This window comes from Silurus meridionalis, chromosome 29 (genome assembly GCF_014805685.1).
Source record: "Silurus meridionalis isolate SWU-2019-XX chromosome 29, ASM1480568v1, whole genome shotgun sequence".
Lineage (NCBI taxonomy): Eukaryota > Metazoa > Chordata > Actinopteri > Siluriformes > Siluridae > Silurus > Silurus meridionalis.
Window position 1 is genome coordinate 8,748,323 of NC_060912.1, and position 20,432 is coordinate 8,768,754.

Consider the following 20,432-nt stretch of genomic DNA (forward strand, 5'->3'; position numbering starts at 1 on the left):
AAATAAACACACATGTTGCAAGAAAAAGATAATGTTGGCGACTGAGGCAAGGGTTTGCAATAAAAATAAAAAAGAAGAAGTATTGAGACGTGGGCGTTAGAAAGAGGATTAAAGATCATAAGGGTGATTTCCCAGTTGAAATCATTCGCATTTGTTTTAATAACGTCCATCATTTGCGATCACGCAGGAAACATCATCCTCCAGTGCTGCCATATTCCACAACTGCAACCTACCTGGAGTGTCAAGAAGTACGAGGTGTTCAGTTCTCAGAGACATGGCCAAGGTAAGAAAGGCTGAAACCGACCACCTCTGAACAAGACACATAAGTTGAAACGTCAAGAATGGGCCAAGAAATATCTGATTTTTCAAAGGTTTCGTGGACTGATGAGATGAGAGTGACTCTTGACGGATCAGATGGATGGGCCCGTGGATTGATCAGTAATGGACACAGAGCTCCACTTCGAATCAGACGGCAGCAAGGTGGAGGTGGGGCACTGATATGGGCAGGTATTGTTAAAGATGAGCTAGTTGGACCTTTTTGGGTTAAAAATGGACTCAAAATCAACTCTCAGAACTACTGCAAATTTTTAGAAGACACTTTCTTCAAGCAGTGGTACAGGAAAAAGTTACATCTTTCAAGAAGACTTTTATGCAAGACAACACTCCATTACATGCATCAAAGTACTCCACTGCATGCTTAAGAAGGGCCAAAAAGTTCTCTATAGGGTCAGGTGACTTCAGTAAAGGCCTTAAAGATGGAAGAACTAATTATATTATAATTATATATAATATATTCTATTAAGAAAGCCAACACTTCACTTTTACTACTTAAATGTTCAGGTTTGGGGGTTTAACATTTTGGATTGACCAAGAGAACTGTAGATGTACAATAAAATTAATCCTCAAATATACTAATTGCCTAATTGTGCACACAGTGTACTTTCTAAATAGACATGTAGCATGTCAGGTAGTTAAAAGACCCTCTTTGTTCTGACTGGTGATTTGGTGAAGGCTTGTGTTATTTAAATTTTGTTAATACAATGCGATATCTGTCTGGAAATATTAAATAAATATAAACCAATGTGTACCATTTCAAAAGGCAATTAAAAAACAAAACACAATCGTTTAAAAATCACAACTTTATTAATACCTCTTGTTCAAGAAAATATAAAAAAAAGACTCTAGAAGTATACAGGGTATAGTTTTTGCTTCAAATAAACAGAAACAAAATCTATTTGTAAAAGAAAGAAAGAAAAAAAAAAAAAAAAAAAAAAAAAGGAGGAAAGAAATACAAATTTGCCCCAGCAGTGAGCAATACAGAAAATAAATTCCTCTTAATTTTTTTTTTTTTTTCCTTTTTTACGACAATAGTCTGTGCAAAGAATGAATATGCATAACAAACACACTGTGTTACTGCTACATTAAGGCCTCAGAGCCTTGGTAAAGTGACTGTGTCATGATTTTCTCTAGTTTGGATACATCCCACGTAATAAAAAACTACAATTGCACCAAGTATCCAAGGGACGTCTTTAGTGATCACAGGGTTGATCTTCGGACCGCTCGAAAAGATACCTTCCCAGCCTTTTGCCTCGGCAATTTGGCGTTTGGAGTATTAAATATACAAAAAGACACAACCATTAGAGGCTGGCGGTGTTCGCAAGACCTCAGACGGTCTACGACCTTCAAAATTTGGGGGAAAAAATAAAATATTGGCATCAACACACACACACACACACACACTCACACAAAAAAAAATAAAATAAAAAAATACTGCACACAATTCACGGCAAAAAAAAACGATCAGAAAGAAAATCCAGTCATAAAACACACGTATAAAAATGCAGTTAAATAGATGCTCAAAAAAAACAAAACAAATGGTTCTAAAATAAAAGAAAGCAATTGATATAGTACAGATTAGAACAGGTTTAAAAACAAAATAGACGCAGGTTTATCAGATCAACTGATACACTTAAATTATGCTGATAAAGGGGAAAAAGTCTCTTCATTGGTGGAGCGGGAAGCGTGTATAAATAAAAAGCCGGGTTAGGTCTGGCAGAGCTTGTCGGCACTGCGGTAATGGTTGTTCGTGCAGGTGTGTGTGGGCATGGAGCGGTGGATCGGGGCAGGACTGTCGGCGCCCATCGTTAGGTTCAGCAGACTGGTGCAGGTGGGAAGGTAGACATGCTGGATGTGTTCCACCTCAGAGCGACACACTGGACACGTCTGAAATCAAAACGCACACATTCACACGTGTCAGCATTACGCCTGTAAACACTGTATATACAAAAATACAATAGGTGAGGTTATAAATAGGTTAAAATCAAGAAAAATATGTTTAGTATTTACTACAAATTTTTACGCGAGTGTACGGGTTTTCACCTGGAGCTGTGCAGCACAGTTCTGACAGCACACGGTGTGGCCGCAGGGGCAAAAAGCGGCGTCGATCTCCTCCTCGCAGCACAGCATGCACAAGAAGGCCTCACGCAGCTTCTGAAGTTTCTCCTGCAGCAGCCGGTTCTGCTGACATCCTCCACATTCTGGAACACTCTCCTGGCTGTGCCACGGCGAACGGGAGGAGGGGGAACGCTCCCCCGAGCGGGACATTAGGTCCACGATGCCGGCGTTGTACAGCGCCCTTCTGGCGTAGTCGTACACCTCTTTGGACGTCCGGCGGATATCGAAGACGTACTTCTTGCCCAGGTTGATGTTCTCGTTGAGGAAAAGCGACGCCAGGTGGCCCTTGAAGTCGCGGCTGTACTGCATCATGACCGCGTTGGTTACGGTGTCGCACCTGAGGAAAAGCAAAGACGTTAGATTGGATTCAAATGAAAGAGCAGCTTTACCTGGGAAAATAAAAGATTGTTATTAATAAATAAAGTCTTGTCATTGAAATCGTCTAAACATCTGGTTTACGTCTGATGTACCAAGCGTCTGATTCACCGTCACTGATTTCTCCATTAGATCTAGTTTTGTCTAGCATCGAATTTACATTTACGCCATTTGGGAGACGCCATTATCCAGAGCGATTTACAACTGAGCAGGGAAGGGTCAAGGGCCCAGCAGTTTCAGCTTTGTGGTGGTGGGATTTCAACTTCCGAGCCAAAGTCCAAAACTTAACCACTGAGTAACCACCCCCCCCTAATTAAAGGATGGGGAAAAGACAAGCGAGGAAAAACTGCACATCCGATCGAAGTCGACGTAACAATAAGACGAAGTGCAGCTGATCACGCAGCATTATCTGAATCAGAATGACTCAAGAGTGCAGTGCCAGAGAGGGCAGGTGGGTGTGGAAAAGTGTCATTTTCAGAACAAATGCTGGGGGTTCTTGCAGGATCCACTTGCAAGGTTTCATCACTTCCCTGTGGCATGCGCCATAACCAGAATACCATCACGGGTTCATGTTGAGCCTTTCGCTGGTTACGAGTGAACACTCATCAACTTGATGTAGGATGTAGGTTTGCTGAGAATTCGAATTTTGCAAAAGACGACGTGATGGAATGAAGAAAAATAATGTTCGTTAGAGATGAAAAAATATCTTCTTCCTTCTCGGCTCACAGTGGGACAGTTCAAACCGCTGACGTGGAGAAAGTGACTTCTTCCAGACGGGAAAGAATCGTGTAGCGGAGATGAAATCTTTGCCAGGAGACTGTCCTCGGCACCCGTCTGCTATGCGGCTCCAATTATTTAAGAACACTCCCTTCCTGCGTGTGTGAAGGAGTTACTACAGGCGTGGTATCAAAAGGTTGAGACCAGCTCTGTTTACAAGAAAGAACCGTAGTTATCTACCACGGTTTACACACCATCCCCTTCAGAATTGTCTTCTTGCTCCCCCAGGGTTCCTGCCACTTCCGGAATAGGTCCTGGAAGTCTTCTTTCAGAGGAGTGTCCAGCTCCTATTGCGATTTGTGTCAGATCTCTGCAGTGGTGTCTTCCTAAAATTTGTCATCGTCTTTCAACGATGTTCTTCGGTGCCACTCAAAACACCTCAGAAGACTCTTCGCGGCATCGCCGTAAACTTGCCGAATCATGCAAAACGCAAGACTTGTTGTCCACGATGAAATCGCACGAAGACGAAGCACAGCTCTGTAGAACTTCGGTCCTCTGACTGAACTCCAATTCAACTCAGTTTCCCCTGTACTGATTTTCATAATGGACATTGTCTCAAATACAGGACAAAAATTGAAAAGTGAATGTGTGTTTATCCCTGAGGAGCAGCCTGTGGCATCTGTAACAAGGAAAAACCTTGAGAGGAACCAGACTCAAAAGGGGAACCCATTCTCTTTTGGGTGATATGAAGAGAGTGTGATAAATCATTAAAACATTACAAACACCAGAGAGTGAGAAATAACATGAGCACTGGAGTGTGTGATTAGGATTAATGTCTTTTCTACAGTCTTGTGAACTGGGAGCTCACCTGTAGAAGGCGTGCGTCTCGGTGATGGCCCGGTACAACCCGCTGGCTGCTCGGTTACTGATCAGCTTGAAGAGCAGGACCACGTTGTCGCTGCTTTCCTTCGTCACGGTCAGATACACACTCTTCCCTGACTGTGTGGCGATTTGGATTAAAGGATAAGAAATTCTGCCCAAAAAAAAAAAAACCCCAAAAACATTAGAGATTAACAAACATAACCCTGTGACTTTGCTCTGTACATTAGAAGTAATCACACACACTTTTCATGGCTAATTCTAAAAAAAGTGCTGCTTTTTTACTCTATAGTAATTCCAGTATTACAGTATAGTATTTAATAGAGAAGGGTGTATGGGGGTGAGGGTTGCTGTTTGGTTTGGGCGTAGAGCCTTAAAGAAATGTTTTTGCAACTATTTGGGACAATATTGGTCAGAAATGCACTGCTCACCACTCTAAGATTAAAGAAGCATGGCGGTGGTGGTGTGTTCATATTTTAAGACGTGTTCAACATAGTCAGTTACATGACAAAAAGGTCTATTCGAGGTTTGTGACAAAGTGAAGAGAGTCATGATGTCAGTACCTATTGACCAGGCTGAAGTCGTCCCTGCAGACGGCGATGCCGTCAGGCCCCACTCCGATCGCCAGCCTCTGGCTCTCTGCATCTCGCGCCCAGTGCCACTCCACGCCATAGTGGTCAAGAGATGCTATCAGCTGGAGGGCCTGATACTCCACGGAGCCTCGACTCAGCCCCTCGAGAGCCTTGTGCTTGGCTATGATGCTGCCAGAGAAACAGACAGACGAATACATTCAGACAGTGAAGGTGGCAAATGATTTAACCAAAAGGGCATATTTATTATAGAGGCTGGTAGTTTGACAGAATAAAACTGTTATATTTTACAGCTATTTGGTCAGCGTTCAGCAGAACGTTTTTTTATGCCTCGTCAGTGATCTCTCAGACAAAAACAAATGAAACGGTATACAAATTCATGCCAAGTTCTCTTTTGTGCCTGGGAACATCCTGAAGTTGTACTTCAGACCGTAAGCAATCAGCGGTACATTATCTGGCACCTCGCACCTGAGGCAAAGCTCCGGCTGTCACCGTCAGCATCTTTAAAATAGCTTCCTTTGCAAGGCATTATGGGATGGAAAAGCACTCATGACAAAAGACGAAACAGACTGCACACGCGGCCGTGTTAAAGTTACAGCTTTGCAATGTCAGCGTTTTACAACGGTCAGGACTAGAGACTTTCCAACACCAATGGAATGTCTCGATGCAGAAATCCTACCGTGGCGTAGCAAGCTGGTTTTTCATGGAAATAAACACATCACATATCACCCTCATAGAATATAGAAGGTTTATGGACACCTGACCATATGATTTTTGAACATCCCATTCCACATTTATAGACTGATGCGGTTATAAAAACCCTACACTCTTCAGGGAAGATGTTCTACTAGATTTGTGCCCAGCAGTAGAGAAACTGATGTAGGTGATGAGGTCTGGGGTGCAGTCAGCATTCCAACAGTTCCCAAAGATATTTAAATAAAAGTTGAGACATGTCAGAGCTCCATAGACTCAAGATCTTTCACTCGAACCCACATAAAGCAGATCTCCATGGATTGCTTGGGGAAACAGTATGGAAAAGAACCACAAATTGCTGAAAAAGTCCAGCATCCCAATACTTTTGTCCATATACAGAATATTTGATAAAATCAAAATCTTTCATTTTGTCCAAACTAATTAATTTTATATATATATATATATATATATATATATATATATATATATATATATATATATATATATATACACACACACACACACACACACACACACACACACACACACACACACACACACACACACACACACACACACACACACACACACACACACACACACTTCCCATAAACAAGTGTGAGTGACTAAATGGGTGACAACCCTGTTAAACATTAGTGTTTGGATGGACATGAACTCTGACCTCACGCAAACACACATGCTTTATTTGGCTCTTATCCCAAATGCCACTGCGCAAACCGAGGACCCAGCTATCAGGCATGAAGCTAAACACACAAACCGTATCAATACACCTTTTTGCTTTTAACTTTGGACAAAACAACTAAAGGAATCCCAATTTCAGTCTTGAACCATTTCAAGCTCAAAAGTAATTGGACTTGGTGAAGGACAGTGTGACCGGGTCATAAGTACACTGTGATTTTTGAGCATTGCATTCCGCATTTAGTCCCAATTTGCTCTTATAATTCCCCTCACTCTTCTGGGAAGATGTTTCACTAGTTTTTGGAGTGTGCTTATGGATATTTGTGTTCATCAGCCACAAGGGTGTTATGAAAGGCAGCTACTGATGTAGGTGAGGAGACCTGGGGTGCATTCAGTGTTCACATTAATCCCAAAGGTGTTCAGTAGGGATGAGATCAGAGCTCTATAGCAGCAAGATCTTCCTCTCCAAAGCATGTAAACCAGATCAAGGAGCTCACTTTGTGCACAGGGGGAATCGCCATGCTGGAACAGGTTTGGGTTTCCAACAAGTGAATGCAAATTTTATCAAAAACACATCCAAGACATTCTGTACAATTGAGTGCCTCCAGGGAACAGTTTGGAAAAGAACCACATAGCATATAGCAGGAAAGGTCAGGTGACCCAATACTTTTGGCAATAGTGTATACACACACACACACACACACACACACACACACACACACACACACACACACACACACACACACACACACACACACACACACACACACACACACACACACACACACACACACACACACACACATTTTTCCACTTTTTGTTTGAACTACCCATTTATGCATTTTGTTTGTGGATCACTGCAGCCATGACAAAACAGACGATTATAACAGACGTTTTTGTACCTGTTGACAGTCTCTTGGTCGGGATCGTTTCCACACAGCTCGGTGTACCAGTATTTGGCCGTGTTCTGGTTGTAGTCGCCGAACTCCGCCTGTGCCAGGAGGGAGCTCAGCTCCTCGGCCTGCTCAGAGCACATGCGCAGGTGGCCGCGGTGCAGATCCTCTTTAACGTGCATGAAGAACAGGTGTCTAAAAGAGAGAGAGAAAAAAACAAAATGAACGGAGTGAAGGAATGGAGCAGGTGGCTAATGCTCGACTCCACTTACAGATCACAACATGAGGGATGCAGCCAAAAATCGGGTTCACGTTAACATTTTATCCATTTTTAGTTAAATCCAATGCGGTTCATATTTGCATTATAGCAGCAATAAAGAGTGGTTCTTTAAAACGGTCATCTTTAATGCTCTGAGAAGTCAACCATTGTAATGACACTAGACTCCTTCCAGTCCGGCACACCACTAGTTCACTTGCAGAAGTGGAAGTCTACAGAGGCGTAACGGGAACACCCTCAAACCGCACTCTGACTCTTATTATGGTCAATGCAGAAGCAAGAAAAACCAAAAAAAGTTTACAGCCATATTCTCTTTCCGAGCAGTACTTTCACTTAAACCCAGCAGTCAGGCAGAGTTTCATAACCTGCACGTGGTGTGAAGTGGTTTGACTTTCACCCGGCTGCCTCCCTCACACACAGTCGTATCTCTTATCGCAGGCAGAGCTGGAGCCCATGCCAGACGTACTGCTGTTCTGCAGCCAATTCATGACCCTGCCCAATTGCTCCAGCGTGATAACGAAGTCCCCGTCTGTTTAAGCCGCTATCTGGACTTTCCGCTTAGTGCCTGCGTTAAGCGTTTAAAACCTTCCACAAAAGCATAAGCCCCCGAGAAACCCATGACAAAATGAGCGTTTCTTTAATTTGCCATTGCTAAGCAGCTCCTTCTGCTTCGGTATCTTCTGAACCACATTTCCCCTTTTACATACGCGGCTTCAGCCCTTTCCTAATACGACACATTTATTAGCATTTAACCAAAGACCTCTTATTCGAATGCTACAAGTTACTGGAGTAAATAAACTTCCTATAAATACAGACAACAGCTCATGAATTTAACTCTCTACACCAAGAAAAATGGCAGTGTTAAATAATGATCCCTCATATTACACTTTGCAGCATGATGTAGTACAAACCAATTGAGTAGCTTTAATGGCACAAAACCAAACTCCTGTAAACCAACATGGATTGCTGAAAATCGTTTTTTCTTCGTTGAATCAAACTTTTTTGATTAAACAAAGATGCCATTTTCCATTCCATTCAGTGGTTTCAAAAAAAGGCATTTGCTTGAAAGGATCTTGGAAAATGGAAGGATTTTTTTTTTTATTAAAACACACACAAAAAAAAGAAAAACCTTTGACCAGTTTAAAATTCAAACCATTTCCTAAAAAAAAAAAAAAAGAATGACGCTCCTCCTTTGTGCCAGGATCAATACAAAAACAAGGCACATTTTTATGCACTTGTTTGCCTGCCAATTCTTTTACCGCTGACTGCTGATCACAGGACAAGAATTCAGCCTCTGTAGATCTTTCTGTAGATCAGGACGGCCCAAAAAGTTGGACTTGGACCTTTCTAAAGACAGCAGGATTCCTTCATTCCTGGCACTTCTGGACAACAGAAGTCTATGGGAACACTGTGGCCTTGGACCGGGAGATATCCCGACAGGCATCCTGCTCTTTCAGCTCCGACCACGGACGGTCATCTCGCTGACAAAAGCTACGCGCTGGATAAATATTGACTTTAGATTAAAGTCTAAACATGGTATTATAATAATAGCCGAGGAATGAGCAACTAAGGACGGGTCCGAAAAACAAAAACAAGAGAGGAAGATCACATGTTACTGTTAGGGAGTGGAACAATAAACATGCTTGGTGGAAATACAAAGGCGGCGTGAGTAAGAGCTACCTTCCCTGTGGCGACACCGGAGAGTGCAGCTTATGTGATGAGCTACCTGAGACGAGAAACAAAAGGCGGGCTGAAGGAGGGAGGGAGCGCGAGGTTACTGTCGTTCACGGGCCACGCTTCAAAACAAAACGAGCGGCGCCGGTTTAGCCGATGAGCAAAAACAAAGGTGGAAGATGTGTGTGTGTGGGGCAAGGTTACTGTAGTTCACAAGAAAGAACAAGAGGCACTGGTTTTCCATGTATCTTATCAAGCAAACACGTGAGATCTTGCATCTGGTTTAAAGTAGGGGAACTTACTTGAGCACATAATATAGATATTAAGGCCGATATTTTGAAAGGTTGTTTTTTTTTCCTCTCTCTACATGCCTCGACTTTTCTTTTAAATATCTTTTAATGAAGTTCTCATGCAGCCATCATCTTGAAACCACAACACTACTTTCCTGTGGTTGAGTGCTTGGACCCCTAACTCTCTAAAATACCACCTAATATGGAAAGCAGGTCACAGCAGTCAGGTAAAATGTATTAATCAAGTCAAGAGGCTTTTATTAGGAAACTGATACAGGAATAATAATACAGTGAAGGCCATCATTAAAAAAAAATTCGAGAGCAGTTTTTCCATTTGAAGAATGGGATATAAATTCCGCATACGATTAGCAAGCAGGCAGGCCGGCACACACAGACCGCTGAGTCAGCATTAGCATGTTAGCACAGATCGTTGGCCAGATGCATCATATTTTGCGCCTCGGTTTCACAGCATGCTTGTTTACATGAAGAAGATCTTTGGCTCAAAAAGCCATATTACAATTCTTCCTGTTGAGCAAGCGAGGCTATTTCAGACATCTAGCATTAGAAATAAATATAAACACATTTATAGATTAGGATGGTTTGACCCTCTCTATTATAGCAGAAGAATGCCAGGTGAATCCAAACCAGCATGTTAATCTATTACACAGGAGGCAATAGTTGTTAGTCAGTTGTTAAAGTCGAGGCAATCATTAACGGCGTGTTAGACATGCACATGTGCTTATGATTAAACAGGATAGATGAAGTCAGATGAAGCAACAAGGCTCTCTTAAGCTTTAAGGATTTATTTTACTAATGGGTTCATATAGTTGTCTTGAAAATTGATCAGTTCTTATATAAAATACATTTAAAATAAACTCGTAAATGAGTAAAAAGGGGAAATTTAAGTGGCTGGAGACTGATACAAGTCAACTATTAAGAAGTCAATTGTGCAGAGTCAGGGCTCCCCTTTCTCGCAAGGAGTCAAACCACTATCGCATACAGTCAGACCTCCACTTCCACAAGGAGTCTAACCACATTCGTGAGGAGTCGAACCACTTCAAGCGAGGAGTTGGACCTCCACTTCCGTTAGAAGCCCATCTCTGATTCATATTGAACTCAACAAACTCTTGTCTGAGAACATCCAATTTAAACAAAGCCCACCTCATGTGCTCCCATAGCCCCTACAGCAGTCTAATATTCAAATGACCGGGGGAAGGGAAAAAAAAAGCCATCTGCTGCCAAGAATGACTGCTCAATGTCCATAAAGGTATAATAAGCAAACATGTTTAAGACATCTGTTTACACAGCATAGTGTGTTGATGTGGTTGAGAAATGCAGCCGCCATCCTTTCCCCGGGGTTGTTTTATACTTTATCGTCTCAGTTACAGCCGGAGTCATTGTGCCAAACCCGGCAAAATGTCAGGCACTCGCCACAGAACAAATTCTTTTTTCCACCGAATTGAAAAAGAAAAGTTATTTTTTTTGCCCGGAGACAGCAGAGTGTCAGCCAATCAGGGCGGACGTGGCCATACCTCAGCGGCTGAGCTGAAACAAAGCTGTTTCAGTTTGTCAAACAAAACGGCCCAGAGCTGCTCAGTCAGGGAGCCAGGGTTACTCTCGGTCAACGAACTACAGTAAACCCTGCCATGACAAACTCCCTGACACCAAACCATCCCCCAAAAACACACTTTCTTTTGCACAAAAAGAAACGTATTCAACAATGCAACAAGAAAACACACGTCTCTCTCTATAAATAAATGAAAGGTTTTAACTGAAAATTAAACACATTTGCACATAGTTTGTCTCTGTTTAGGAGTGTGTGTTCTGCCAACAGTCACTAAACTAGTAATTAAAATGTACCCAGAAGGTAGTAGAGAGTGTGTGAGAGAGAGAGAGAGAGAGAGAGAGAGAGGAGAAGAATTAAAAGGCATCGCACTTCGCTCCAATCCTGAGGAAACTAGAAGCAGGTAGGTTACTACAGGTCAAGCACAGAGGAGCCCAAACCAGTTCTATGATGTGTGTCTATGTGTGTGACTTGCAAACAAGGAACAGCATCTCGATCCATTCAAGACGTTGACAAGCTTAAAAGACGCTATAAGTCACATACACAGTAAACCAAATACCGATATGAATGTGTAATGCAACGTGTTTGCTCAGTTATCAGCTACAGCGAGTCCTAAACACAAAAAAAAAAAACCGAACATGTAAATACTAGGTGACCTTTTGAGGGAAGTGAAAGTTGTTCAGAATAAATCGACAACTTGTCACTAGTTGAATATATATAAAAAATATTAATAACCCTCATCTGAAACGAATTCATTACAATTTAAAAGGACAGAATATTGGTCAATACTTGAGGAAGGCAGTCATTTCCTTTTAAGTAATTACGAATGCTTGTGTATTATCCAATAATTATGCAACTCCACAAACACATGCTTGTGCAGCCTGTACTGTGTGTACTGTGAGCAGTAGAGGAAATACCGTCTCGGTATCTGAGTCAGCCTAGAGCTGCGATGAGAACGTTTCCGTCGTCCAGTTAATAAAAGCAGATTGAAGGCTTGGCTTGTGGACACGTGTTAGATGCCACGATTAGTGAAAACATTTAGCTACGAAAGGAGACCCGCTTCATCTTCCTGCTTCTAGTGAAGGACGAGTGAAAACCTACACTCTTCCTACATTCTCTAGAACGACTTAGAGTGCAAGGATGCGTTTTGCATAGTTCCAGCTGAAACAGGACTCTTTGCATATTATATATATGAAATATATTTCACCATATCCAACACGTATAAAGCATATCTCTATGGCTTTGTGCACAGGGGTATCGTCATTGCTGAAACAGGTTTGGGTCTCCTAGTTAAAGTAGAGGAACATTTTATGATATTGCATCCAAAGACACTCGATACAAGTGTATAGAACTTTGTGGCAACATTTTTGGAAAGAATCACATAGTTGGAAAAGTCAGGTGTCCCAATACTTTTGTCCATATATTATGTGAAGAGAAAAACAAGGTTGCAGTCAAAGAAAAGGCTTTACATGGAAAAAAAGATTGACGAAGTGGATCATTGATTAAAAAAAATAAATAAACACTGACAGTGTGAGATTATTGATTGACAGAGTTAAGCTTGTGCCAAATATAGAGCAGAGTCAAAGAGGAGGACGAAGTGAGAGCTGAGAAAGAGGAGATCAGGAACCTGCTGTGCTTACACACACACACACACACACACACACACACACACACACACACACACACACACACACACACACACACACACACACACACACACACAGTGACACCAAATGAGAGGTGTGTGAGACAGTATGTCAGAGAGGGCATATGGTTTAAATCCAAGTTGTGGGAGGAGTGTGTGTGTGTGTGTGTGTGTGTGTGTGTGTGTGTGTGTGTGTGTGTGTAACTCTAATGACCCAGGAGGTCAGCAGAAGATAGGAAAGTGTTTTGTGCCTCCAAGGTCCCATGCACCAAGACTCTTTAACCTCTTCCTGACTCCCCTTCAGCCTGAGAGCTCTCATTATTAACTATTAAATTACAGTGTTGAAAATTAAGGTCAGGATCTACAGCTGCTCAGGAATCTGTAATCAGTTCTCCTGCCATCTTAAACATCAGCAAACTTGCCTGACTGTCACAGGATGCGACATTGTGAGATCAGAGTCTTAGTAAGCGTTGGAAAATTCTGTACAAATTTGAATGCACACGCAGCAAAATATAGAGAAAGATCAAGATAAATGTCAAAGTTAGCCAGGTTAACTAGCTAGTTAGGAAGATTACCACAAATGATCAGTATAATAAAATAACCCACCCCAAAGGAGTATACAAATAAACACACTTAATTTGAGTTTATATATAAAAAATAAAAAAATAAATAAATAATAAAAAAATAATAATAAATGTTTACTTAAATTATTTTTATTTTAAGAACCAAATAAATAAATTCATTAAAAACTTGGAACCAACAATAAACAAAAAAGGAACAAAAAAATCTTTAATATAAATAAAAAAATGGCAAAAAAAGCAAACAAAAACAAACTGGATTAAAAAATAAATAAATAAAATATAGGATTAAAATAAACAAAAACCTTAAATTAGGTTGTAAAATTGAGACGCTTCCACAAGGTATGGTTTTGTTTCATCAAATTCTCAGTAAAACGGATTCGGTTTGTTTCTCAGTATCAGTTTTCCAGACAAAATCACCATGCTCGAAATTTGGAAATGTTTGACAAGTATATATATTTGTATGTTTTGCTTTTGAAACATGTCGAAACCTCGAGTTTAATTGTTCTATAGTGTCTGCGTGCTGCTCAGAACGGTCGTTAAAAATAATTGCATGTCTACGACGTGCGATTTCTGCTGACTCGGCCTGTAATGGACGTGAGGTTCGGTAATAAGTGCGCCTGGCAGCTGGACGTACTGCGTTCTTCTATTTATAGAACAAATCAGTGTAATGAACAGGGTTCCGATAAACAGGGTGTGGAGGTGGATTTCTCCAGCTCATCTACAGAGTATTACACAAGCACGGACTAACGTATAGAGTCAAGCTTACGCAAAAGGCTGAGAGGAAGAAAAAAAAAAAAAAAACCCAACTGGGGGATGGGCAGAGAGAAAGAGAGAGTTGGGGGAAGGAAAGAAAGACAAAAAGAACAAGGGAAAGAGGGATAGAAGATGTAATATGAAATGACAGGCTTTTCTGGATCAGGAAACTCCCGCCACGTGGTGCACATTTTCTTCTTCCTCACATGCCTGGGGCTTCTGCAGCAATACACCCGTTCCGACTAATCCGCTAATTAACACGTCTATCCTGAAGCGGCGTGGGTGTGTTCGAAAAGAGGAAGCATGAAAATATGAAATCGGGTTTCTGCTGTGTGCTTGTTTACTTCTCGATCACGGTGTGCTCAAAATAGTAATACAAAAGAAAATATATATAAATAAAAAACAAGGCTTCATATACAAGGCAGCAAAGGAGAAGTTGATTCCGAATCATTTATACACTCTTGTTATGGTTGTGTTAGTGTGCATGTGTGCTGAGGAGCTTCAGATGCAGATGATGTACTCAAGCCTAGGAGATGTAGGGCAAAGGTGACTGCACAAAGAGAGTTCGAATGCGAGCCTCAGCTGTGCATCACACACTCACACACACACTCTCTGCCAGGGCGTCGAACAATGAATTGCTTTCACAAGCCGCAAGCGTCAAGCTAAAAACAGACAGTTATCTCTTCTCAGGCAGTGATGAGGTCACTTCCTGTCAGCGGTGGACCACCACTCGGTTCCTGGCGAGTCACTCCAGGGCAGAACGTTGTACATAAATGACTACATGGGGTTTTAATGAGAGGAACAGATTGCTATTCTGAGCGACACAAGACGCATTTTGCTTCAGCAACAACTGTGTGAAAGTTTGGTCCTCATTTAGTCCAGTAAGGTATAAACACTGGAGGTAAACAAGCTCTGTGTGTGTGTGTGTGTGAGACCTGGAGCAGGGTTCATGTACCTGATTAACAGCAAGAGTTTCAGCCTGGTTACCAAACACCCCATCAAATCATAAAAACTTATTTGATCCTTAGATGCGATTGGTCAGGATGTAAGAAAGAGGGAGAACGTTTGAAAAAGTGGGATTACATCAAAAAGAGAGAAAGACAAGACAGAGAGCGATATGAAAGAGAGATTGATAGGAGAAACAGCCAGGGAGGCAAGACCAAAAGAAAGCAAGACAAGCTAAGTAAAAGAAGGAAGAGAGGGAGAAAAAACAGAAGGTAAGAAAATGAGTGAAAGAGAGGAGACAGAAAAAGTGAAAGACAAAGAGTGAAAGAGAGAAGGAGAGAGAAAGCAAGACAGAGTAAAAGGAGAGAGAAGAGAGCAAAACAGCCAGAACGAGTAAAACGAGAGTGTAAGAAGACAGATAGAAAGAATAAATATAGAAGGAGACAGACGGAAAGAGTGAAAGAGAAAGAAGTAAAGGAGAGAACAAGCAGTAGGAGATAATTAGAGACATGTGATACGACGACAGCTCGAAGACAAAAGTGCCATCAGAAAATGTTTGATCATCATCACAGAGTGCGTGATGCCCGTCGAAAATCCACCAATAGGAACGCAGCACAGGGTACAACTACAAAATCGCTGATGGCGGAACTTAATGAACGATTGTTTCTGAAAAACGGTCGAGTTTCCCTCTCCCTGCTTTCAGTACCAGGAGATTTCCGGATCATTGGATGATTTGGGTTCAAATTGTAGCTCTATGGTTAGAGATTCTTTCCTGTATAAATCAGACCTGCAGACACACAACCCGTTACACAACTGGGCTAAAGTCATTACGTTTATTTCGTCCAGGTTGCCAAATCCTAACCCTAAAATAACTCAAACCACAGAGATAAGCTCCGACAGGGACACAGAAGCCACAACTTCTTTCCATCTAAGCTCTAGATCTAGTCCGGACACGTCTGCACTGCTTGACCTTTCAGTGGAGACGTTTGGATGCGCATCTCATGCTCCATCATCTACAACCACTTTGTAAATATGTCCAATACCAATCCAGACTAAACAAATCTACTACATCACTGGGGAAAAAAAGTCCCTCTTGAATTATTAAAGGAACCAAGAAGTGCCAAAATGGTCTGGTGCTCTCCAAAAAGAAGAAAAACCCCCCGCAGGGAACAAACAAGAACGAGGAGGTGGGCGGGGCCGAGCGAGCAGCTATGCAACAGGGATCGCATTTCCATGTGCTGCTCAATGACCTAGAGTTACCCTGAGCGAGCGGGGTTACTACAGGGCGTTCGTCTCCGACAGAGAGAAAAAGGAACGAAGCAGCACTCAACAGGCTCTTGTTCTTGCACCACATGGTATCTGATGTATATTTCATGCAGCCCTTAAGGATACATCACAACCCATGAATTTTTCATATCAAAACATGACCCAGATTTGGTTCAAGCTCATTTTATGAAGCAGTAAAGTGCTGCTTTATTTTTTTATTTCTCTTTCAACACAACCGCGCGTATTTCCCCTTTGACGGTTAAATAGCAACAGTTGTACACTCGTGCTGTCTTGTTCTTCCTGTCATTTAGATTTCTGAGAAGAACCTGAGAAAGATTCTCAGACACTGAATTGAAGACGATATTAGTTCAAACTAGGGCCGTCAATCGATTAAAAGGTTTAATCGCAATTCAATCACATTATCCGTTGTAAATGTACCTTCAATTTTTTACATTTTTATATACTCTAATAAACATGGGCAAATATTATCTATATTATATATAATATAAATATATTCTTTGTAAACGTTTTAAAAGTAATGATAGTGTTTTGAAGGACGTAAAATTATCAGGACACCAAACGGAACTTTTGCTATGTTTCCACACGGACGGTTTTAATTGAAACGTGCGTTTCATGGCGCATTTTGGTGCCGATTTGAGACTTAGTGCGTCAGTAAAACAAAATGATTAGTGATTCAAAATTATTTTTACATCCGAGTAAAGAAAGGACTTGGTGAATAAATGTGAGTCACTTGTGAAGGTTTTAATTTCGCTTCTTTTATATGCATGCATTTATATTTTTTATAAAAACGGTCAAACAGAAATCCGCACGGCATTAATCGTGCGTCGATAAAATTAGTGCCGCTAAAGTTAATTTGCGTTCACGTGTAAATTTTTTTTAGTAAATTAAGACGTTTAGAAAAAAATTAATAAAAATTAAAAAAAAATCCCCTGGCAATGAGATCATATCCAGGACCAGTCTCTAATACACTATATAGACAATGTAGACTATATAGAAGCAATTGTGCAAATTGACAAGTGCAGAAAAATATGCAAATATATGCACAGCATTAAAGCATAAGTAAAGAAATGTACAGCAAAAAGTTCATGGCACAATGAGAACCGTGCATGAGCTGTTAAGCAAGTATAACAAATACATAAAAATGCTCTGAGCAGAGTAGAAATGTGCAGGTACACCAAGAACATATACATGAACATGTACGAGAGGTTATTATCAGTATATTAGTGCAGGATGTGTGTAGGGCAAAATATGGGTAAAGAATGTGGGATATAAAAATATGGTTCCTCCAAAACCCTATTGAACACCTTTAGGATGAATGTGAACACTGACTGCACCCTCCAAATCTCCACAAGCACACCAATCTAGTGCCACATCTACTCAGAAGAGTGGAGTTCATAAGAGCAAGCAGGGACTAAATGTGGAACAGGATGTTTATATAGCACTCGGTCAGGTATCTTGCATTATAAACTTTGAAGTGCACTGAAGTTGGATCAGAACCTGAAGTACCTGGTCTGCTCTTGAAGTATCAAATGTGGCTCGACGAAGAACTTGACTCTCAATCGGAGTCTGCAAGGAGTCACGCTGTCCATCTGCTGCGAGATTCGGTTCCTCAGGTTCAGCCACAGGTTTTCTCCTTTGCTCCCGGAGAACTGCAATCCAAAATAGTCCACCTCAATGATCCCTAACTTCCTACATACCTGCACCAGAAACACAAATAAACCAACACGCAATAAATAAACAAATCCACTGTTTAAAACCACAACATTGATTAGTACCTAATGATCACAAGACATTAAGAAACAGTCAAATGCGTGCACTCTTTCATCAAATAGCAACAAACTATAAGGACGCAGTGTCGAAAGGCTGGTGTTTGTAGTGTTGACTGAATGTATGCAGGAAGCAGATGCAAGGAGTTTGAACTAAAGTAACCTCAGGCTGCTAGACCTCCGAAAAGACACATGAAGCCAACAGAGCGACACGATGAATTAAAAAAGGTCAGATTTTATTTGGATTTATCGCTTAGTGAAACATTTACTATACATTACACATCTATTAAAAGAATTGTTTGTTGAATTGTTTGTATAATATAAAAATGATCTTTTTGCTCATTAGTTTTGGCTTCTTTTGGATACTCAGACTCGGTTTTATTTTAAGCTTCATTTCAAAAAGACATGTTTTTGTAACATGTTTTCATATAAAGTGATATAAATGATCAAATAATATGGGAATCTTAAATATATGTGACTTTTGTTAGTGGATGTGCATTGTTCTTTGAAACAATTGCAGATGCAATAAACCATAAATCTACTAATAAATATTAAGTATAATGTTAATAATAATAATTAACATTAATGAATAATGCTAATAATAATTATAATAATAATTAACATAAAGAATAAACATTCCTCCACCCTCATGATTCTGCTTTCATGAGGTTTGCACACAAACTCCTGCATGATCATGAGATCATTCAATTCTATCACTCATTCCATCACATCCATCATTAAAACTGAAGCCTCCTTTGAAAATCGGATGAACTGAATTCCCATTAAAAAGGCGATGAGAAGCCCAGGATCTCTCACCTTGTTCAGACAATCCTCTCCATTCGCCTTCGCATCAACTTCCACCTCCATCACCACCGAGTCCGGCCGCGTCACATGGCACAGCATTTTCCTGGATTGTATTTATTTTTCCCCCTGGTAATTGATTAAAAAGAAACCGATAAAACAATCCGTGTTTACCCGGAAACCTACATTGAAGCCTTCGGTCACTTCCCTACCGCTCTCGCTCTCTACTGTGTAGATGAGTTCCGGGCTCTATATGAATGAATCAAGCAGAAAAGCTCCGCCCACTTCCGGGAGTAGAGACGAATCATGGATGTCAACCTTATTTGCATATTATTTACATTGAACCAATGGTGAAGCAGTTGGAGCAGTAACAATAATAATAATAATAATAATAATAATAATAATAATAATAATAATAATAATAATAATAATAATAATAAAAATATTGTTAATAATAATAATAGTAATGATAATAACAATAATAATAATAATAATAATAATAGTAATGATAATAATAATAATAAGTGCCAAGCATCTCTCGGGAACTCCTTCAAGACTGTTGGAAGACCATTTCAGGTGACTACCTCTTAAAGCTCATCAAGAGAATGCCAAGAGTGTGCAAAGCAGTAATCAAAGTATATAAAAAGTATATATATATATATATATATATATATATATATATATATATATATATATATATATATATATATATATATATATATATATATATATATATTAAACCAAGAAGGCAATTTATTTACATGTTTAGGGCATTAAAGCATATAAATTTTAATGCCACTCTTTGTTTTTTCACGCAAGATTAATGCACCATTTTAATCGTACCATTTTTATTACAAATATAGATAAATAAACATAAAAGTGCCATGTGTCTAACATCCAGCAGCTCTGTGATATCATTATTAAGGAATTGAAGAGGATTCCAGCAACAACCTGTGCAGCTCTGGTGAATTCCATGCCCAGGAGGATTAAGGCAGTGCTACATAACAATGGTGCTCACACAAAATATTTGGACACAGGTTTGACATGTTCACTTAGCATGAAGTCATTTTTGTTGACAGCTATTTAGACATTAATGGCTGTATGTTGAGTTCTTTTCAGAAGACAGTAAATCTGTACTGCTGTACAAGTTGCACATTGATACTCTAATATATATTCAAGTTTCATTTCTATAGTATTGTCCCTACAATGTTTGCTAATATAGAAATAATGTTAGGTGTCCAATACTTTATAATACACCATGTAACCTTCTGAGCATGATGTTCTGCCAGAGTACATTGCGGTGAAATGCAGAAAACTGCAGGATCGTATCTAATGCCTACACGTCTCTCTGCACCTCGCTTCACCATTGTCTCTGCAGTCTGAGTAAGACATCATCCAGGCATCTCTTTAGACAGGAAATTGGATCATGTGTTCAGGCACAGATGTTCTCTGCTCCTTTGTACTGTGACATCTGTTCAGTAATTTACAATTCTTTTACAAGAACAACAAAGCAACAAAAAAACAATATACTTAATTGTCAAAATATGGT

At 40.4% G+C, this 20,432-nt stretch overlaps 1 protein-coding gene across 1 annotated transcript; it reads right to left on the reverse strand.

The window, feature by feature from the left end:
• Positions 1 to 1,124: 1,124 nt before the first annotated feature.
• On the reverse strand, positions 1,125 to 19,115 carry mylipa (myosin regulatory light chain interacting protein a). The gene is made up of 7 exons (XM_046844219.1): positions 18,899 to 19,115; positions 17,823 to 18,013; positions 7,310 to 7,495; positions 4,989 to 5,186; positions 4,415 to 4,579; positions 2,380 to 2,791; positions 1,125 to 2,223 (listed from the first exon to the last, which is right to left on the reverse strand). The coding sequence occupies exons 1-7, from the start codon at positions 18,983 to 18,985 to the stop codon at positions 2,044 to 2,046; spliced, it is 1,419 nt and encodes a 472-aa protein (XP_046700175.1). The 5' UTR covers positions 18,986 to 19,115; the 3' UTR covers positions 1,125 to 2,043.
• Positions 19,116 to 20,432: the final 1,317 nt, after the last annotated feature.